Below are 22,614 nucleotides of genomic sequence, written 5' to 3'. Positions count from 1 at the left end.
TCCTGCCCAAACAAAATCCTTCTGACTCTGCAAGGCTTTCAGTACTGACTGAAGCATTAAGATACCCACCCACCCCTTCCCTGCGAAAACACATCTCCCCTCTGACCCTCAACTGCCTTTGGCTCCCAGGGAAATACAAACATACATCTAATGATATAACTGAAGACCTAAATAAAATGTCTTTATTTATCGTCTTTATATGAAGTTGTGTTTAGAAGTTTTATTTTACACAGTTTCAGCTAATTACATTTGGTAAATGCATGAAATAGTCAAGTTTAAGGTGTCAAAGCCTTGAAATGCAGAAAATCAGTCACTGCTTTACATTCATCAGTATTTGCTGCCAGAGCAGCATCAAAAGGTCCTGTCCAGTGGGTGAGAACAGATATAGGCTCTCTTCTCCAGCACCTGCTTTGCAGCTTTTTTAATATAGTCATCCAGGTTTTCATCTGCATCTGCGCAGAAACAGAAGGGGTGTTACAGGGGGGAATTAACCAAAGCGCTGGAACAGCTGTTCCAGATGTTTTCCAGAAAAGCTTTAAGAACGCAAAGGAAGGACCTACACTGCAGGGCATTATTTCTCAACAGCTGTTCCAGATGTTTTCCAGAAAAGCTTTAAGAACGCAAAGGAAGGACCTACACTGCATTATTTCTCAACAGCTGTTCCAGATGTTTTCCAGAAAAGCTTTAAGAACGCAAAGGAAGGACCTACACTGCAGGGCATTATTTCTCAACAGCTGTTCCAGATGTTTTCCAGAAAAGCTTTAAGAACGCAAAGGAAGGACCTACACTGCAGGGCATTATTTCTCAACAGCTGTTCCAGATGTTTTCCAGAAAAGCTTTAAGAACGCAAAGGAAGGACCTACACTGCATTATTTCTCAACAGCTGTTCCAGATGTTTTCCAGAAAAGCTTTAAGAACGCAAAGGAAGGACCTACACTGCAGGGCATTATTTCTCAACAGCTGTTCCAGATGTTTTCCAGAAAAGCTTTAAGAACGCAAAGGAAGGACCTACACGGCATTATTTCTCAACAGCTGTTCCAGATGTTTTCCAGAAAAGCTTTAAGAACGCAAAGGAAGGACCTACACTGCAGGGCATTATTTCTCAACAGCTGTTCCAGATGTTTTCCAGAAAAGCTTTAAGAACGCAAAGGAAGGACCTACACGGCATTATTTCTCAACAGCTGTTCCAGATGTTTTCCAGAAAAGCTTTAAGAACGCAAAGGAAGGACCTACACTGCAGGGCATTATTTCTCAACAGCTGTTCCAGATGTTTTCCAGAAAAGCTTTAAGAACGCAAAGGAAGGACCTACACTGCAGGGCATTATTTCTCAACAGCTGTTCCAGATGTTTTCCAGAAAAGCTTTAAGAACGCAAAGGAAGGACCTACACTGCAGGGCATTATTTCTCAACAGCTGTTCCAGATGTTTTCCAGAAAAGCTTTAAGAACGCAAAGGAAGGACCTACACTGCAGGGCATTATTTCTCAACAGCTGTTCCAGATGTTTTCCAGAAAAGCTTTAAGAACGCAAAGGAAGGACCTACACTGCAGGGCATTATTTCTCAACAGCTGTTCCAGATGTTTTCCAGAAAAGCTTTAAGAACGCAAAGGAAGGACCTACACTGCAGGGCATTATTTCTCAACAGCTGTTCCAGATGTTTTCCAGAAAAGCTTTAAGAACGCAAAGGAAGGACCTACACTGCAGGGCATTATTTCTCAACAGCTGTTCCAGATGTTTTCCAGAAAAGCTTTAAGAACGCAAAGGAAGGACCTACACTGCAGGGCATTATTTCTCAACAGCTGTTCCAGATGTTTTCCAGAAAAGCTTTAAGAACGCAAAGGAAGGACCTACACTGCAGGGCCAGGAAATAATTTAACACTATCTTCTGAAAAAGACTGATGGTTGCACACTGCGTTTCACAGAATAAAATGCCTAACTGCTCAGTATTATCAAGGTGGTATTTGACAGTTTTGGTTCTCTAATATTTTCTTTACGGGAGTATTTCTACTGAGAGATTATATGTTTCACCCCCCACACTTTTTTTCAAAAAAAAAAAAAAATCACTGCAGTTCATTTTGTCTATTAAATGAAGAGACTCATTATACTGAACTAGTAACAGCTCTGTCCCTCCCCTCCTCCTAATTAAAGGCAAAGCAAAACTATTCTGCTGGTTACATCAAACTACCCCCTGTCTGGAGTCTGCGTAAAGACTCTTTTATCTTACAGAACTTACATTTCTGTAACTGAGCCATGGCGTAATTGTTCTTGAAATACGCTTCTGTGCAGAAAATATTTGTAAGAAGCACCTGAGAAAACAGTAACAGTTAGTTACTAACTGGTAAATGAATTTCATCAACAAACCAACATAGTAAAACTACAGTCGTTTAAATTTCTGAATGTCTCTTCTTGTTTCTTGCTAATGGAGCCCTGGAAGTTAATCACATTCCCTGCATTGCTTAGTTGCTGTTTCCCCCCCACAGCCACTCCGTGTCAGGGATGACCCCTTCGCTCAACGCTGCCCAGAAGATATTCTGGGTGATAGATCCAGGCGTGTAATTTAGGTAATAAATACACACAGAGAATGTGAAGTCTTAGGGCCAGTGACAACAAAGGTTAAATCAGTTTGGGTTCATCTAACACTTAATTGTAGCAACTTGACTTGTCCTGTAATGTAGCTGTTACCAAAAAGCATTAAATGAGCTACTATACAACACCCTGTGTGTCACTGTACCGTCAATAAATTTATTGACAAAATATTCATCTTGTTACACGTTACTAGTTATTAATGGCTTCATGGATCGTTTGGGAGGAACTGCCTGGTGTCAGTGGGTTTAGGAGAACATGCACACTCGTAGCTCATTCATAAACGTGTAGGTTGTATGTGTTAAGTTAAATACATTGACAGTGTGCTACTCGTGTGGGCAGAGCACCCGAGAGGCCATCAGTGTGGTACCAATCAGTTTAGAAACAACCTGTGCACTGTCAGTGGACAGGAAATCTTAACAAATGCAGAGTGTACGCTGAGGCATGATGAGAGCTGTTTGTCACTGCGGCTTTGCCAGGTCTGAGACACGAGTGTGCAATGCCGGCTGGTTGAGGCAGCAATAGCTGGTTAGAACCTGGTAAAACAGGCTCTATAAGGCCAAGGCTGGGTAGTGCCTCTGTATTCCAGGGTGGGAAGAGATGCCTGTTAAGCTACATCATCCTGGGAGCGCAGGCATTAAGGGGGTATGACTGACAGTAAAGCACACTCACTTCATGGTCGTGGTTTCGGAGCCCAATACTGATGGACCGGCTGGCTCTGGAGATAGCTGCTGTCATGGCGTATAAATTAATCACAATGTCTGCCACTCTCTTCAGAACCAACTGCTCATCCACTATTGTCTGCGAGAATAAAAACAGTTATTAACAGTTTGTCAATTCAAAACTTTAACCAAACATTTTTTCCATACTGTGTATTTAGGGTCACATTTCCGTAGCGCAGACAGGCAAGATATTACATGGAATTCCTACCCTATGTCTGAAAGCTCTGAACTACACCCTGCCTTTTAACACTGCCAGCTACCTTTAAACTATTAAGTTTTGGATTAACTACATTCCACCTTTTAACAGTCTTCCCAGCTGCAGGCAGATAAATGGCTGTGTCAGGTAAAGTAAAATGCTGTTGGTACGGTGAAGCGTGGCAGGGTCAGTCTGGCAGACATTCTCAGCCCACATCAGCCCAACTGGAGTTCTACCACCTTGCAAGGTGTAACCCCAGAGTTCCTTGCTCTGCAATATGGATGAACAGGATAAATTCAAAACCTGCTGGTACTGCTCTTCAGGTAGGAGCAGGGACATGGGTTCCAAGGACAGCTCACAGCAAGCACCTAAACTAATCACTGCAGCAGGCAGGATCTGTGCTTACACAGGGAGACGAAAACAACTAATTCACTGGTATCACTGGGATTTGGGGCTATCTAAAGGTAAGCTGTCCATTAGCCTGTGTGCAGAATGTCAGTCTGTTTCCTCACATGCAACCAAATGTGGTGTGTAACAGAAGTCCTGGCTCTTGCCAGGCAGAGTCCACTCAAGCCTCTAGCACGACCAGTCCAGTTGAGGATAAACTAGTGAGTAACAAAGGAAAAGCAATAGTTACCTTGCCAAACCTACTGAGCAGGCCTCTCACTGTAGTTCCAAAATAATAAATATTTTCTTCAAGTTTCTTGCCACTTTCCTATGAGATAGAACAGAAAATACAACTTTAGTCTTCTAAGGGCAAACACGGCATTCTGCACCAGAAAAGAGTTGCTCTGCCAGTGCTGGCCTGGGCCCCCAGTCCAGCCCCAAGAAAAACCCCACCATGTGCCTAAGGAAGTATGTATGTATAGTTCACAGAAATTCTTACCTAAAAGTGTGTTATCAGTAAAATTATAAAGGGCAGCAACAGGCCTTACAAGAGCCTTTCTGCTCAAGTTACGTAAATTACCCAGATGGATAAACCCCTGGATTTGATATACATACAGACTTCGAGCTGCCCTTCTTTTACCTTGCTACGTACCCTTACAATCCCTGTAACCGAGTCCCTGCCCCCTGTGTGGCACAAACACCTGCTCTAACTTGTAAACCTCACTGTTCCTGCGCACACACCTTGGTTTGCATCACCAAAAGCTGTGACAGGCAGTGACGGGGCTCGAGCATGACAGATCAGTGTGTGGCTCTGACCAGAGATCCCCATGTCCCCTTCCCCTTACCTCCAGGCTGGGATGCACCACGCCGCGATCGCCGACCAGCCCATAATCCACTTTTCTGCCCATCATGTCCCGTAACTGGTTCAGAAACTCGCCCAGCGCCACGCCCACGTTTCCTTTCTTGATTTCTCTAAAAGGGTTAGAGAAAGGTGGTGGGGGCCTGCAGCATGGAAGCAGCTGACACTCTAACCGCTTTAGCAAAGCACCTGCTGCTGTCTTCTGATCCATTTTGCCATGAAGTCCCAAGAGCAATTCTGTGGCCTGACAAGTACTCAGCATGGTGCACATGCAGTTCCTCTCAAAAATACAAGGCCAGAGACCAGTACCTGTCCTCAGTAGGTGCACTACAACGTACATCTGCACCAAGCACCTTACAGCTGCCTTAGCTATAAAATGCTATTATGAAATCTTCAGTTATAAAAATTTAATTACAGGTCTTGCAAGAAAGAATTTTACACAAGCTGGAATTATAACATAAAATACAGTAAGGCCCAGATTCCTAAATCTATAAATCACCCAATTAAAAAGAGAGGGGGTGGGGGGGAGGGAAGCAACCCCTATAACATTGAACTAACTACCTTTTAGGCAGATAATACATTGATAAAGTACCACACTTCTTTTCCCTACAGTTTCCCCTCTTATCTAAACAGTTATCAGATTCAGTTTAGTATATTAAAAACTATTAGCAATAAATAAGAACATACTTAATTTTGTCAGTTAAGATTTTGCCTGCATATTGCATACCCGTCAAGGCAATATACATTCGCAGAATTTCATTTGTTCCCTGTAAAAAAAACACAGTATGAAGTGGAGTCAGTATCAACTACCGAGCATCTTCAGCACTCAGAAACCCCAGATATGCTGTGCTAATAATTTGTATACATTTTTCTCCCTAAACCTGCTTTTGATGTCTAAGTAACTTCTGCTGTGCTTTTCTTTGAGCCATTCTAAAATGCATCTCGACTCATAGGATAAAATTCCTTTGAGAGCTTGATGCAAGACAAAAGATGATCATGAAAAGACCCCTGTGCCAGAAACTGCACTCCCAGGCATCTGCCTGGAGTGGTAACAGGCTGGGGAGGGAGAGGACATGTGGCTGCAGAGGGTCAGCAATGCTGGAAGCAAGCAGCAATGACAACTCCCAACTAATTGTGCTTTAAAGTCTAATTTTTTGGTTTAAGTCTAGTTAACCATTACATTATTAATGAAAGTTTTCCAAGTAGGTCTATGGTGCCAGGCTTCCCTTTCTGCTCTTCTAGACTGAAAGATTGAGCTTCATCCATCCGACCTTAAAGGTTTGCTTTCTTTTGCTTTATCTCAGTTACAGATTATGATTTCATTTGGCTGTGAAGAAGCTGAGCTTCTCATTTCTGAACATACATAACACATCCTAGTGAAAAAGAAATGAGGCTAAAAGCATTGGGAAGGCACTGTAAGCTCTGCGCTGTGCCAGGGAAGGAACACTGAAAGAGCTGGAAAGCGGCTCAGTGTGTCTGTGGGGAGAGCAAATGCAGACCAAGAAACCAGGCTGGGCCTATACAGCTCGGTGCCGGGGCTCTGTTCTGGGGCTGGTCTGCTCCTGGCTGAAGACTCAGGGTGACAAGAGAGGGCTGGTGAGGATGGAGAGCACCCTGAGCTCTGGCCCAGCACCAGGCCGAGGGAGCTACATTCAAACAAGACCTGTGACAGAGATGGATCAGGTGCCCTGGGGAGGTGAGGCGGCACACAGCCCCCCTACCCGCTGCGTGTCCTGCACACCAGAAACGGGCCCTGCACAAACTGCACGTATCCTGTCTGGTGAGGACAACAAGGTAAGCACAACCTCTGGGCCCAGCAGGAGAGGAACTTCTTATAACTGCTGGGACCTTCCGTGAGAAAACCCAGCTGAGTAGCAGGAATTCTAATGGCCTGATGTTTGCAGGCGTTTGCTAGAGCAGCTAGGTGCCTGCCAGGCACTGAGTTGCAGCTTGAAAATTCCTGCTGGCATTAATTTGCAGCTGAGATCTTTGCTGTCCTGACCCCAGGAGGTAAATGATCATTTCTAAATCGTCCACCAAGAAAAATCAAGTCTGCAAGTCTGACTCAGACCTACAGATGATTAGCCGGGCACTGATGATCCAGCTTGGAATCAGAGTAAATCTCACAGCCAATGTTGTGTTGTTTTTTTTTTTAACATACACACCAATACATTAATAAACTTCTAAATAAACCTTGTGTGAGTTTCCCTACTTCATGTGTGAGAAGCACACAAGAGGAAAGGTTACTCAAGTCCAGGCACCAACAAAGCATCTTACCCCGACCCAAATTCTATAAGAAAAACCTATTTAAAAATTAAAACGTTGCCCATACATCTTACCAGGCACAGGAGAATAAGAGCAGTAAAAGGTTTCACAGGACACTGCTACAGAGGAAGATGGCCAACTTCCACGAGGCTCTCGCTTAGGCAGACACAGTACTGAGCTGCTCCTGAGACAGTGTGTGCAATTACAACTACTCACTGCCCATAAACTGAGGAGTTACTTTTGTCTGCTAAAGTAGTGTTAGGCTTTTAGACTAATTTAGGATCCTTTAGTCTGTTCAAAACACAATAAAACCCAACCATGAACTTGGGACTGCTCTTCTCATGCAGCTGCATGTTTTGTTAGAAGCATCAACAAAGTTTCTTAATGTTTAGGAAATGAGATATACACTATGAGCGTGTGTGCACGTATAGATACACAGATACACACCCCCATCTACACACTGCCAGTCTGCAGTGGCTATAAAAGCCAGCATATTTTATTATAGGGAAGTACTGGCAGCATCTCCAAAGAAAACATGATTAAACCTGCAGTCTGGTTCCCTCACAGGCTTTGCAAGCGAGTGAATGAAGGTGTGTGAGCTGAGCACTTGGCTTTCAGAAAGCCAAGTACACAAAAGCCAGTACACTGATACTTGCCTCAAAAATGAGAAGTATCCTGGTATCTCGGAGGTAGCGTTCGTAGGGGTAATCTTTCATATAGCCAAGGCCACCAAGAATCTGCAGCGCTTCACTCACGCAAGTCCATGCGCCTTCAGAACTGAACACCTACCGTTGAAGAGTATTTTAATCACCATGTGAATGAAGAATGAATAATGAATGCAGGGCAAATCACTGCAGTTACAGCTACCTGACATTGCTGTAATATTCTGTTCTGCTGTGAGACTTGTCCTGCTTTCCTGAAACAGTACCTCATGGGTGTACACACACACACACACACACACACACACACACACGCTCTGAATACTTTGGTCAAGCTTAAATACATGAACAGGTCTCTCTAAGGAAATACTCTGGGGAGAGCAAAAGCCTGAACCATGAGAACAGCTGTAGCTGGTTGGCTGGAGCCCGTGAAGCTGTTTGGAACTGACCACACTGTAAGGGCCCATCAGTGGGGGCTGAAAGCCTCCGAGTTCTCCTCTCTTCTCTGGCTCTGTGTGGCAGAAACTGCACAAGCAGTGATGCTCCGGTAGAGAGGGCCTGACTCTTCCTCAGTCTGTATTTTGCAACCAATCCTGCGTCTGCGCCAGGACAAAAGCAGCTCAGCCAGGCCTGCAGCTGGAAATACAACTGAGTGTCTTTTATGTGTGTAAAAAAAGGCCACATAAAAGAGAGTTCAAGAGGACCAGGACATTCCACACCTCTTGTGTGCAGTTCTTATTTCACATTGTGACGAAAGCCTGAATCTGAGGCAATCTGTGGTACGTGGGATACACAGAAATCACCGATGTCTATTTTTCCCCATCTAGCTGAGGGTTTGTATCACAGGTCTAAATACCTCAGCCCCTTTACCAGTCTGGAACGCGGACTGAAAACAGGAGAGGCATTAGTCTGTAGTAGCTTAAAGCCACAAGCAAAGTCTTTCAGTAAAATTAATTACCTTGACCATGGCAGCCTCCACGGAGCAGTCTGGAAACCCTGGCCTGTCCATCATTCCTGCAGTGAGGTAAGCCATACTCTCCATTACATATGCTTTCACAGCCATAAAACAAAACTTCTCCTGTCAAATAGTAATGTGAGGAATCACACAGTAGTTCAGATGCAAAATCCCGCAGCCAAGCCTGAAACTTAAGAGCAGTTTTTGTTTAACATATTACCAAATAGTAACAAAGTACTGCAAACAATACCAGACACTCTAGAAAGACCTATCTTCATTTATTACGCTGATCAGTCCAGACATTTACAAGACGAGCGCACAGCCGTCTGCGTTACATTTACACAAATTTAATAGAGTACAGCCAGAAGAGCCCCAACACAATCTGTGTCCTTGCACTTAAGCAATACAAAGCAGAGATTGAGATTTTTCATGCTTCATTACCTGAATTAATCCAAATTCACTCAGTTTCTTATTAAACTGCTTCCTGGTACAGGCATACTCCGCTGTCATTTCTTTAAAAAAGAAACAAAGTAAAAACACATCTCAACAGAGCAGAACTGTGCCAACCCTCCCTGCTGAGAGCGCCTGTCTGGTTCAGCCCCAGGCAGTAACCCTGTGCTGCTGTGCTTTGGGACCAGCACCCTCAAAACCCCGGTGTTAGTCTAGGAATGGTGAGCCAATGGCTTCCTAACAAGAATCCAAGGTGCGAGCCTGGACTCAGAGACAGCAGGTTTTAGTTTGTGTAATCAAGTACTTCAGAGGGATTTCTGCTACTATTTGGGGTATCTATTGGTAAAAACACTTTTTGTTACTTATTACTGTGCATAAGCTTTGAACCAGTTATTCAAGTGGGAGATTTTACAGGAGACTGTACTTCCTAAAAGCTAGAGCATATAGGCTGTTCTCTGAGCAGGAACACTGTACCTCAGAAAAATTCGTCAGAGGCAGTAACTTGCCTCTGTATGAAGTGGAAAAACCCTTCAGTGTTAAAGCACTGTAATAGGCTTTTAACAAAAATTTGAAATTAAAGTATTTTAATGTTCTAAAAACGTCAAAGCATGTTTTGACTGGCAACACAGCAATGCTGTCATGATAGAGATGTGTTATTTGCACAGCATCCAGCAAACAGAACAGCTAATGCACCCACCTATCAATTTCTTAATCATCCCAGCAGATGCACTGCCCATGCTAAACCTTCCACTGTTCAGGATATTCATGGCGACCTGTGAAGAAAAGGAATGAGTTTCAGGCAAACTGCAGAACTTCTCCTGAGGCCACCAGGCCCAGCACCACCCTGCTTCACACCGAACTGCTCTCCTGGATTTCACTGTCCCTGGAACACACCTCCCACCCTGCGCCACCCGCCCTCATGCTGGTCAGCGTGGCATTCAGCATCCCAGCCATGCTGCTTCAGAACTGGGCACTTCCGGTGACCTCCAGGTCTCCTCTGGGCTTTTATAAATCATTACTGGTTATCCTCACTGCTTACCTTAAATCCCCCTCCTACTTCTCCAATTACATTCTCAATAGGCACTTTTGTGTTTTCAAAATGTACTTCACAGGCTGAAACACAGTTAACAGCAGTTGAATTATTATCTAGAAATATTTAGAGGACACTCAGAAACATAATTTAGTCTTTTTGCAACAAGAAGTAAAGTTTCCTAATGCACTGCTTGACAGAATTACACACACTTAGCCAAAGAAGTTAGAATTTGGCAAAGAGTGTAGCTAACATCAATTACTGATGTGAAATACTCAAAATTTAATTAAATATATTACACTCAGGAAAAGTTAGGTAAAGAAACATGAATCTTACAGTGTTCTATGGGAAACTGATTTGCCTCTCAATTCATATTATCTAAACAAGATAAAACATTAAAACATTTTCTATTAGCAATGTAAAGTGATTCTTACTATTGGATCCTCGAATGCCTAACTTATCCTCAGGCTTCCCATGCGTGACTCCACCAAAATCCCGCTCTACGATGAAGGCAGTGATTTTATCTTTTAGCTGTCCATCCTTATCAACAACCTCTGTCCTAGCAAATACTGTGAAAATACTAGCAAGGCCACCGTTTGATATCCAAACCTGTTTTGAGAGAGGAAAGATGTGTAACAAATATATTTTGTCCTGACTTTGTGACACTCCTCTTCAGTGTTTCATAATAATTAGCAAAGAACAGAGCGGTGAAAAATTCCTGCTTCTTCCCTTAAGTTCTAGTGAGTGTCCTGCTACGAGTTCTGCCTCCTGTGAAAATGTTTCCAAGGAAAGTTGATCAAGAATCATAAGTCTAGAGGAACTGTAAAAGTAGGTTGCAATAAAGATTTAAATTAAAATCTGTGATACACACAAGTTTGTGTATCTTGCCACTTACGGCATGTGAGTGATACAAGGGTGATACAGAGGGTAGAATCACTTTGCCCAAAATAATTTTATTCTTGAAAGAAAACCACCAAGTCTGGCATGCAGATGGGAAAACGTCGTTTCTTTTTGCATATGTTGTCCTGGAGGGGCTAATTAACCAACTAGCTAGCTAACCAACCCACCCTTCCCTGAAGCTGAACACCATGAGCTGGTGACAGAGAAGGAGCATAAGGAGGGGCTTTCCATCTCTCTCATCTCTTTTGTGAAGGTTATTCCCTGACCAGTGTGTGCCTTTGGCCTGAAACAAACACATCTTCCTGACGTGGTTGCTCTTTGCTGGCCTGGAAACCTCAATCCTGAGATGCAGCTGCCAGGCCAGCCTCTCACTTAGCATTGCCCACAGACTGCAACGCTGCACAGGACAATGGTGCTTTCTCAAAAGTTGTAACAAAACCCTGCTGTATTTCTGGTCTGTGTGTGGATACCTTGGAGCCATTCAGTAAGAAGTATTTCCCATCTTCACTGAGGGTTGCTCTTGTCTGGATGGACGCAGCATCACTTCCACTAAAAGCAAACAAGTTATTAATGTTTAAAGAAATAAAAAGGCTTTAAAAAACAAAACTGCATCTTTTCCTTTAAAAAGAAATGTTTACAATTTTATTCACAGAATCACAGGGGTTGGAAGGGACCTCGAGAGCTCATTGGGTCCAACCCCCCTGCCAAAGCAGCTCCCCAGCTCATATTGCACAGGTCGGCGTCCAGACAGGGCTGGAATCTTTCCAGAGATGGAGACTCCACCCCCCCTGGGCAGCCTGTCCCAGGGCTCCCTCACCCTCACTGTGAAAAAGTTCTTCCCCATGTTGGTGCGGAACTTCCTGTTCTCTAATTTGCAGCCATTGCCCCTTGTCCTGTCTCCACAGACCACTGAAAACGGGCTGGCCAATTCCCCCTGCATCCCATATTTAAGATCTTTATAAACATTGATAAGGTCCCCCCTTAGTCTTCTCAAGACTGAACAGTCCCAGCTCACTCAGCCTTTCCTCATAGAGGAGATGCTCCAGGCCCTTAATCATCTTTGTAGCCCTTCTTTGGACTCTCTCCATGAGATCCCTGTCTTTTTTATCCCACGGAGCCCAGAACTGGACACAATACTCCAGGTGGGGCCTGACCAGGGCAGAGTAGAGGGGGAGGATCACCTCCTTAGACCTGCTGGCCACACTCTTCTTGATGCATCCCAGGATCCCATTGGCCCTCTTAGCCACCAGTACACACTGCTGGCTCATGGCCAACCTGTCATCAACCAGGACCCCCAGGTCCTTCTCCACAGAGCTCTTCTCCAGCAGGTCATCCCCCAGCCTGTACTGATACAGATGGTTATTCCTCCCCAGGAATAAACAGTCATTTGTTATTTAAAAACTAAAATGTATAATTTCTAGATTCAACAGCGAAGAAATCTACTAAAGTTACCTGAGGAGACATTTCTGCTGGTGAACATGTCTGTTACGAACCTTACGACCTGACCAGAGCGTTCCAAATACCACGTACGCAGCATTTGAGAGCTACACGCTGAGCTATGGGGCCATACAATGAAACTGTCACCCAAACCCACAAGTTTAAAATGTCTACATTGCTCCTCAACAACTCCTACCCGGCCTTTACACCCTCAGTGACAAAAGGCTCAAGAGAAATGAAACCCCCACCCTGTGCCAGTCTCTACCAGCGAGCACTGAGGCACATCACCTGCCTTCTGCAGGAGCAAAACAAGCAGGTGAATTACAAAGCGATCAGAAGGTGACATTCTGTGATCAGATTCTCCAGTCACCTCCTTCATCTATAACGTGACAAGCAACACGCCATCTCCCCCAGGAACAAGGGCCCGGCCCAGGCTTAGCTGCAGGTGGCTGCCCTGCTCTCTGAACAGCCAGATCCCAGCTGCTATTTTAACAGCCTTAGATTGCTACAGTTCAGTTCCAAACATAATTGCTTCTGTGCACTAGAACTACAGTCTCTTAGAAGACTGAAGTTACAAAGACTAACAAGCTTTTTTATTAATACTGGGATAAAGAAAGATGTTAGAAGAATTTCAGAACATGGCTAGCCCTTAGTTTTTTCCTGTGTATTACAACCAAGTCCCTTCCATGGATCACTCTAAACTAGCACAGAGAGTTAACAAATTTAACTGCAAGTGGGATCACTTTCAGAGTGTCAAACCTCAGCTTAGGACTCTTGAATAAAAACCATCACTGATGGCTGAGAGGTATCTGAATCACAGCAACATGAAAATAGCAAATACATGAAATGGTCCCTGCAAGCCACTCTAGCAGACAAGAACTCAGAGAAGAAAGCTTCAAACTAGAGCTTTGGATGGACGAGCAGGATTCAAACATTCTGCTGGTCTTGGCCCCTCAATCAGCTTCCTTTACAATCATACAGTAACACATCTGCCCATATACTTTAAAAACCTGTACCTCTTCTGGGTTAACAGAACTTGTAACAGTAGCAGGAGTCAATGAATAAATGTCATAGATATAACTTCTTTCCCATGAAGTTGCTGCTATAAAGATGCTTATTCAGAGCTCTACAGAAAGACCAAAACTTTGTCCTATTATTTTTGGTAGCTCCTTCAATACAGGCTGCTAGGATTTCAAAAAAGAACTGAAAGTATCCTAGAACAGTCACAGCACATCATTTCTAACACAGCACAAAGTATCCTTTCACCTCATAACACCAGAAATGAATGCTTGGCATGGGAACAACACTAAGTGATTTCATAGAGACTGCCATAAGCAGGGGAAAGAAGAATTACATGCTTTGGAATGTACCTTTATAAAAACAATCAAAAACATCTTTAAAAAATAACTTGTATACTGAAGACATCGGCAACAAATAATAAAGATTTAATATATGAACCAAAACAATTACTGTAACAAAGTTTTGGTGCTTTCTGAAGCTTTTACGATTACAAAACCAGTACCTTCCAGGCTCAGTGAGACAGAAAGCAGCAATGTGCTCCCCAGATGCCAGTCTAGGCAGGTACTTGGCCTTCTGTTCGTCCGTGCCAGCAATGAGGATGCCCTGAGTAAAGAATTAACGGGAAACTTTTCAGCATCAGCCTGTGTGAAAAGAGATGAGGCTGACAAGCTTCACCAAGTTCAGAAAGCCTCATTTGCCAGTTTTTATGGTGTAACAAGGGACAGTTTAATAAACAATGGACATTATTATTTATCAGACATTAAAACACCTTAAAGTTCTCATCACACAGTTGTTCAAATGGCCATAGGAGATGACTTATTAAGACTGCCTTCTAGGGTGGGTTTTGCTGTATTGTACTGCAAGTGAAGACGTCTCTGTTGCTCTGAAAGGCAGATCTAGCCCTTCCTTTATAATTTGTCATACCTTCATGACCAGCGCTGTAATTTTAGTTCAATAACCTCAAAAGCAACTATGTTCAAAGCTGCTCATCAGAGAGCAGAACCCATGATTAACAGGTTCCAAGTGATTTAATTACACAGGCATTCAGTGGCTTTTTGAGAGTGCACCTATTTTAATTGTTGCATTAATTTTTTCCATACAGCCAGTTTCTAATGAGGGACAAACAAAATATAAAACCCATGACAAAGCTAAATAACCTATGGTTAAATAGGTATGATAGAGTCACTCCACAAAAGTAGGATTAATCCCAACTGACCCACTGCCCACAGCATTTGTGCCTTACACTACAGTTCTGGTTAGACTGCTTTACAAATCAGCTCAGCTCACCAGTCCTGATCTACAGATGTGAAATTTTAAGTGAGGAATAAATATGTATTTATAGTTAGCATTGCCTGCTAAAGACCTTTTTCTGGCTAGAATGAACTTACTGCTATTTCAAGCTTCAGACTACTACCATCTATACCCTGCTAAAAGGCAGATACCTAAGGTTACACTGTGCAGAAAATGAGTTTAAAACTCACATGTTTGCTTGGTCCTGGGCAAATTTTCTTCTCTAAGGCCCGCAATATGCAGCCTCATTCAGCCAGGAAAAGTTGCTCCCTTTTGAACTGTCTGCACAGCTGTCCCACCTCCCCATAATTTTAGCCCCACTGATATTTTACTTATTTCAATATTTACTCTACCAACTTTTAGCAAGTTTGCCCAAGTTTAAAAATCTGGGATAATTTAAGGTATTTTTTCGAGGAATGATTTCAATGTTTCCTGGACTAATAATTTTCTTGCATTCCTCATACTCACCTTTTATCATGCATGGAAGCCTCACACTAAGCCACTGGCAGAGGGAGCTGGGAACATGACCAACCCCCGGCACCTCACCACACTCCACCCAATTCACGCTTCACCTGCAATTCTGATTCCTTGCACCCACACTCAGCAATGAAACAAGCTTTTCTCTGCAAGTTGTGCAGAACTGCTTGACAACAAAGAGCATTACCTTAAGCCCAATAGCTTGATGAGCTGCCAAAGTGACTGCAATCGAGCCATCTAAAGAAGTGATTTCCCCCAAACGCGCATACATGGTGTTCGATAGACCAAGACCACCTGGAACAAACACCAAGTTTTATTTGAAGTAGATACCTTACAATTTAACTTGTCTCACATTCCCCCCACCCCTCCCCAAAAATATCCCCTTTCAAGTAAAGAAACACCAAGAATGTAACACTCTGAACTGGAGAGCTCCTCAGTATGGACTGGATATAAAATTACACTATCTCACTCTCACATCACCCTGCCTAGTTCTGAATTCCCATGAAAAATATTTAATACAATTTCTAATGCATTTCAAAAGCATTATTCATCAGAGATCATGTATCATGTTACAACACCTGCAAGTTGTCCAATAAACTTTAATGAGTTGTATAAAAATGCTTTAAAGAATCGAAATCAGGGCAGCACCACAGCAATACCAGTTACTTGCCCTAATGGAACAAACAAAAAACATGTAACAAGAAGTGCTACAAACAATAGGGTATTACTTTAACATCAACTAAATACTGAAGTATGCCTCCAGCTTTACATGGTGTTATTGCAGTAACTGGAAAAAATATTGTTTCACACTATTCTCTTCAAATATCAGGCATCTTCCCCACTGAAACTATCTTCTGCATATGGTCAATTTTGTCTTCCTCCAAGTTGTTCTCTTTAAAGTCACTTTCTTTTATAATAAACAATAAATGAAGCAAGGATCTCATTTCTTTATAAATTTCATGTAAAGTATTAGTTTCAATCCCAGTTTTTATTTCATGCATAAGAATAAGATGATAATTTTTTAATAATTCCTTTGCAAATTCAAAGGTTATTCCACTGAGCAACTAATGTCTCTGATCTCAACTGGCACTATAATGATGTAACTTTTTGTTCAGTATTGAATGGGAAAGGTTCTGTAAGGAAGCTGTGCTCTCAGTGAACAGACATGATGCTTTTACACTTCTGTAAGGCCACATTTCTACCTGCCAGTGACAAGTGACAGCTTTGATGGATCAGTTCCATGAGAGACACTGCAGTTTGGACACAGTATTGCTTCAGGTACCACCAGCAAGAACTGCAAGTACCACAGAGTGTCATGCTACTCTGCTGCATCCAAAAAAAGAACAAAAAGGAAAATGCTATGCCAAGAGGAATTCACGCAACCTAAAATTAGTTACCTCACCCAGGCGCCAGTACTTGTATGCAGAGCTCCCCACACAGCCAGCAGACACTCTGCGTGCCCACATCTCTTCATTAGCTGGGGAGGAAGCCTCAGCTCCTAATTTAGCTGTCCAAGTCAAATAACTACATGTGGAATAGTACAGACACATTTTGCAAGACCCCAAAATGCAGTACTTAACATAGACTAGTGGGTTATCCTTTTGTGACCATTTACTCACCATATTCCTCTGGAATCTGCATGCCAAAGAGACCCAAGTCCTTCAGTCCTTTCAGAGTTTCAGGTGGGATTTTTGCATCTTGATCAATCTTCTTGGAGTCCACTACAAATACAGAAGGTTTTGTAATTCAACACTGTGTTTCTTGGTGCAGAAGAAGTCTCTGAGACTGCAGTATTGTCAAACCAGAGCCAAGGTCACTGTGTGCTATGAGCTATCTTGTAGGTCTAAAAAGGCCAGGCCTGAAGAACTGAAATAACTTACACAAAAGGAGCTGCTGGAGCATCACACCCCTCCTGCTGCAGTTTTCCTCTGGTCTCCTGAAGCACTTTAAGACCAGACACAGAGCTTGCCACACCAGATTCAGACATACTTCTCCTCCCTACCTGCCAAGAGTTACATTTCCTAGCTTCAGTCTGACCTTGCTGGCCACCCTGTTTGACCTCGAGGCTGGAGAAGTCTCAAACCCTGACCTGCCTTCTGCAGGACTAATGCTGCACTGGCCTGGAGGGCTGCTTGCTGCTGCCTGACACCCCAACCCCTCCTCCTCCCTGCAAAGTGAAAGAGCACAGTCACAGAGACAAGTCCTAAACGTGGCAGCAGGAGGTCTTGGTTCTCTCTCCTGAAAGCAACACTCCAGTCCCACAGCTGCATTTATTACACCACCAAAGTCAAAATACAGAACCAGCTGGAAGGTCCCAAGAATACCAAATGTGTCTGTAAAGTCACAACATAGCCAGGAAAGGGCTTGGAAGTGGGAAAAAAAAATCTAATTTTTATTTCATTTTCTTATATCTATGTGTACAGATTGTGCTGATGCATGTTAGCAGATTTCATGACTGGAATAAGGAAGTATTTCCAGGATTTTCTATCAGAACTATGTCTAGGTCATGATATTAAAAAAAAACCCAACCAAACAAAAAACCTCTATGAACGGGTTCATTTCAAAAATCCTGTTCTTGAGTTACTCACATTCTTGGGGGATTACAAGAGCTGTTCTGTACTGTGACAGTGCAAATAGACAAGAATCGTATTAAGCAGCTCAGGAAGGCTGTAAGCTGCAGCAAGGGGAACACAAGCCATCTTTCCTAAAAGAACACAAAGTGAGGTAACTCCACAATATCCTAAAGAAACTGAAGTGATGCTGTGACTTTTATGTGAAATATAATAGGGGGAGGCAACAAAACATTCTCGTGCTTTTCTGAGAGGAATTATTCAGAAAGAGAACTTATTTTAGAAAATACTTTTAATTCCCCACACTAGTTATCTAGCTCCACAGCACGTCATGCATGTGTGTGGTATGCCTTCTGCTGTTCTGGGGAGAGGAAGGTGGCTTTTTGCTTCTTCCTCATCACATCCACACAGACCTTCTGTCTGTGTCTGGACACTGTTCACAATGACTCCGCTGAGGTCAATCTCCTAACCCAGTGCCAATCATATCAAGTTTCTAACTGTTTAAGGCTGTTCTCCTGCCATATTTTTACTACACCTATAAACTACCCTGAGTAGCTGAACAGGAATAGCTTGTGAGTTCAAAGACGAGCAATTTCCACCTGCACATTCTATAATATGACATTTGTATTCCTCCCTTATATATGAAGGTTTTTTACTCAATAAATGATGTTCCCCAACAGAACAAGGAATTTAAAAATGCAATCTGCATAAATTCTTAATGTACTGTTAGTTTTATTGTTAAAATAATCTGGATCTCATGAATTGACAAACACAGGCTTCTTCAGACTCTTGCAGTGCTTGGCAATCTAGCCCTGCTACCTTTGTCAGTGGGAAACCTGAGATGATGCTGTTTAACTGTCTCCAAAATTGCTGTCTGCAAAAACAGTTTTCTACAATCATCCTAGAATTTGCTTATCTATTGCAGCAGTAATAGGAGAAACACCCTGCAACCCTATCAGGAATGCATGTGGCTAATACACCTTTTCCCAACGAGATTTGCTTCTTAAGAGTCATCCTTTATGAACATCTCTGCTGAATTCTGCTAGACCCAGTTTTTAGTACCCTAGGACAGTTAAAAAGTTTCAGGAAAAAAAAAATCACAATCTGTGAAGCAGGAAATGGCATTATCCAACCAAGCTAAAACCAATTTCAAGTCCTACCTCTACATAATTCTTTTACTTCCTGGATTTTTTTCCCTATTATTATTTTTTTCTGTTTTAAAGACTTACTTATTCTCATTAGCTTCCAAAGACTCCACATAAAAAAAGCCATAAATTAACATGCCAATAGAATCAGCAGCATTTTATGACTGGCAATAAATGCATAAGATAACTCAAGTATTTAAAGCATAACAATCTCATTCCATTACTACAGTTAAATCACTGTAATCACCAAATGACTTCCACAAATAAGGAACAAATGACTATACCTTCTTCACTGAAGAATTTTTCTATAGGTCCTACAAACTGGTTGATCTCTGATAGTTCTTCATTGCTAATTTCTGGATAAGGAAAAACTTCTTCCTAAAATAAGAGGAAAATTCTATTTAATTTTTTTTTTTAAAGCATGCATCATGCAACTGAAATACTCCATATACCTTTCAAATACTAGACTTTTTAAAAAAAAGTGAAAAATAAAAAATTGTGGAAAACATTCACAAACAGGACTCAACTTGGCTACAGACCAAAACCAAATCATAAGGTTTTTAACCTGAAAAACAGAAACATTTGAGAGAAACAGATTTTAAGAACTACGAATATGCAAAAATCCTTCACCAACCACAAATTTTGTCAATGTAATCCCATTCTGGGATTATTAAAAAGAAAAAAAAAAAAGGAGTTAAATTTGTATCAGAATAAATTTCGTTTTGCAGTGTTTTCAAAGCTCAGTGTGTAAACGCTGCCCCTTGGAAACACAGGACATGTTCCACCTGTTAAAGTCACCAGTACAAAGGTTAGTGTGTGACACTGCTCCTTATCATCACCCTGGTATTTTGGTCATAAACTGCAAGCAGTGTGACCTGATGGGACTGAATAAATAAGAGTCCAAGCAACTAGCACAATAAGCGAAAGACTACGTGAGATGCGCAGTCCCAATTAGTACTGTCTGTCCCCAATTAAGTAGATAAGCGTACCGCTGTGCAAACAAAACTGTTCAAAACAGCCTGAAGAATCACTCCAGCTACAAAATCTCAGGATCTGGCAAACGCTGAGCTCGGTCAGAAAGCTGCTGCATTGAAGTTCTGAGAGAACTCACACAAGAGGCACACGTACAGAGGGTTTAACATGGCGAAGCCTGACTGACCGCCCCACACTTCACACCCCGTGCGGGAGACTTTTCACTTCAGAGGATTTCAGCCATCCCTTCCTTCTGTTTACTTACATGCCGCCTGGGATAAATGCACGCCCCAAACCCGGGCTTGGCAAGTACTGCCTGAGCACAGCCTCGCTGCCTGAGTACAGCGTCAGTCAACTCTGCACCTTCCCTGCCCAGCAGCATCTCCGCGTAAGCCGCGAGCTCTGAGACGCGGCTTCCCGCTCCCAGAGCCCAGCAGACACCTGGGGCTGCGCGGGAACAGGCGGCCGCGAGCCAGGGTTGCCTCAGCACTCGCGCGTGCAGGTGCAAGCGGCTCCATCTACTTAACCGGCTACAGCCGAGCCCAGGTGAGCCGCCTGAGCGCAGGCAGGCCCGAGGCCGAGCCGCCATCAGCACCGCTCCTCCGCTCGCTACGGCCGGGCAGGGCGGCGGGGACAAGGCCAAAGCGCGGATCCACGTCGCGCCATCGTCGAGGAAAGAGGCCCGGCCCCCCGCCCCCACCCCGCAGCGCCGGGCACGCTCCGCGGCGCCTCCACAGCCCGCCGAGGCCCTATTCTCCGCGGGATGGGGACCCGCTCGAGTGCCCCCACAGCCGCGACCCCGCAGCGTCCCGCTCACCTTCCGCAGCGTCCCCAGGAAGAGCTCCTTGGCGAAGGCGGGGCGCGGCGCAGCCGTGCGCAGGCCTCGGACGGCGGGGAGCGGGAGGGCGGTGGGGACGGGGAGGGCGCGAGCGGCGCGCAGGGCGCGCAGCACCAGCCCGCTCATGGCCGCCTTATCGCCTGCCTTCCGCGCGCTGCTCTGACGGCGGCGCGAGCACCAGGGCACGTGACCGCGTGACGACCGCGCGCCTTCTCCCGCCAGCCGCCGCGGGGCGAAGGGGAGCGGCACGCGCAGGGACAGGCGGGCCCCGCCCGCCGGGGGCCTCGGCGCGCCCCGCCCCTGGGCGGCGCCAGCGCCAGCCCGTGGGGAAGTGCGGGCTGCTGGGGCCCTCGGCTCAGGGCCCGGTACCGCAGGGCCCTCGGCCGCCTCCTCAGGCTGCGGGCCTGGAGATCACGTAAGGGTAGCAACAGAAAACGGGTCTGGAAGTGGGTGGCCTAACAGGAGGCTGGTGGAGCAGGCAGCATGGCTGAATCACCTTCCAGAACCAACTCAAAAGGCATCGGCACAGACCGGGAGCACAGGTCCACCCCCGGGGATGAGGGGAGTGCTCCAGCCCCAGCTCAGGTCGGGTTATGTGCTGAACTCCACACCGAGGTGATGGTAGTCACGTCAGAAGCTGACGTCAGAAGCCCTCACCTGAGCAGTCGGGCCTTTGCTGGTGGGGCCATTTCCATCAATGCCTAAGCTCCAAAGACTAAAGACTGCAGTGAACCTGGCCCTGCACTGAGGATGTCCAGATCTGTGCAGTGGCTTTGACCGCAGGTTTTGTTTTACTAAAGACCCAAGTGGCAAAATGCTGAAATCTGGTTAGGAAATCAAGGCTGCTCCCTTCCTGTCCCAGAGGTCACCAGTTGAGTTTGTTGCATCACCACCAGCACCTCCTGTTCTCACCTGCGGGTGGATAAGAGTGCTGACACGTGAATGCTTTAGGAATGCTGAAGTTCATTTACAGAAGGATAGAATTAATTTGTTTGAAATACTTCTTTCAAGTCCTTTAAAGGCTGTCTTAACTCTCTCATTTTAACGATCACTGTGTCCTGCTGCCCTCGGTTTGTTTTGGTCTGTTAAGAGACTTCCAGAATGCTGGGGACTTAACAAGATAGCACTTAGCAAAAGAACAATTACTAAACACCTGATTTGCTTTGCTTACCTATTTGCTTAATCTAGGATTTGTAAATCCTTTAATCCTGTAGTCCAAATAAATCACCATTGTGGTAGCCTCTCAGGCACTGCACTGGGAACAGAAAAGGACTCTGAGGGTGAGGAGAAGGGAAAGGGTAGGGAAATGTACATCTGACTGCTAGCAGCTCTGCTGACTGGTTTTATGTGCGTATGTGTGTATGTATTCACGTTGTGGGCATCCCCGAATCCTCACCATTTGGAAGCAGAGAGGTGTCTGTCAGAGCCCTGTGTGCCATGACCAGGCTGACAAAGGTATCACACAAGTGTGTCATCCATACATCAGGGAGGAGATGAGAAGTATTTCACTCTGGTTGGTGAGTCAACCACAGTGCTGAGTCCAAACAAGTGTGGAACTCTCCAGATGCAAACCCTTCTCAGCCAGAAGGTTTTTGCTTTTCACAAACCCTTTGATCCCATGAAGTATGACTCTTTGGTGGGGGGCCACATGCAACTGCTGAGAGCTCTTTTCTGACACTCTCTTGAAAGGTGAGTTTAGAGATGATCTGTACCAACTGCTTGTCTTTGTATGAAAGATGAACACCCTATTTCAGAGAGAAAAGCCAGCACCCTTTGCAGCCCTCTGATAAAGGCAATCAACAGGAGAGGCTACCTGCAGGACCCCGCTTCTCTGTGGTCCTGAAAGATGACAGTACTTTCA

The 22,614-nt window shown here is 44.3% G+C and overlaps 1 protein-coding gene across 1 annotated transcript; it reads right to left on the bottom strand.

Annotated features, from left to right (window-relative positions):
• Positions 1-160: 160 nt before the first annotated feature.
• ACAD9 (acyl-CoA dehydrogenase family member 9) lies at positions 161-20,883 on the bottom strand. The gene is made up of 18 exons (XM_084269396.1): positions 20,733-20,883; positions 19,228-19,321; positions 16,848-16,949; positions 15,416-15,522; positions 13,964-14,064; positions 11,475-11,553; positions 10,539-10,713; positions 10,114-10,187; positions 9,772-9,847; positions 9,066-9,136; positions 8,628-8,747; positions 7,667-7,795; positions 5,433-5,512; positions 4,732-4,858; positions 4,137-4,214; positions 3,254-3,382; positions 2,232-2,304; positions 161-452 (listed from the first exon to the last, which is right to left on the bottom strand). Exons 1-18 carry the CDS (start codon positions 20,877-20,879, stop codon positions 352-354), a joined length of 1,863 nt encoding a protein of 620 aa, XP_084125522.1. The 5' UTR covers positions 20,880-20,883; the 3' UTR covers positions 161-351.
• Positions 20,884-22,614: the final 1,731 nt, after the last annotated feature.

This window comes from Gallinula chloropus (assembly GCF_964237585.1).
Source record: "Gallinula chloropus genome assembly, chromosome: 12".
NCBI lineage: Eukaryota > Metazoa > Chordata > Aves > Gruiformes > Rallidae > Gallinula > Gallinula chloropus.
Note: the sequence above shows the minus strand (reverse complement) of the source record. Positions and strands in the feature narration are given on the sequence as shown.

What these genes read in the sequence shown, in the direction of transcription:
- ACAD9 (XM_084269396.1), bottom strand. Translation starts at nt 20,879, where the DNA reads ATGAGCGGGCTGGTGCTGCGCGCCCTGCGCGCCGCTCGCGCCCTCCCC. An exon ending in ATCAAGCTATTGGGCTTAAG is followed by an intron (nt 14,065 to 15,415) that starts GTAATGCTCTTT and finishes TTCTTTACTCAG; the next exon opens with GGCATCCTCATTGCTGGCAC. An exon ending in TGGAGGCTGCCATGGTCAAG is followed by an intron (nt 7,796 to 8,627) that starts GTAATTAATTTT and finishes CTTCAACGGTAG; the next exon opens with GTGTTCAGTTCTGAAGGCGC.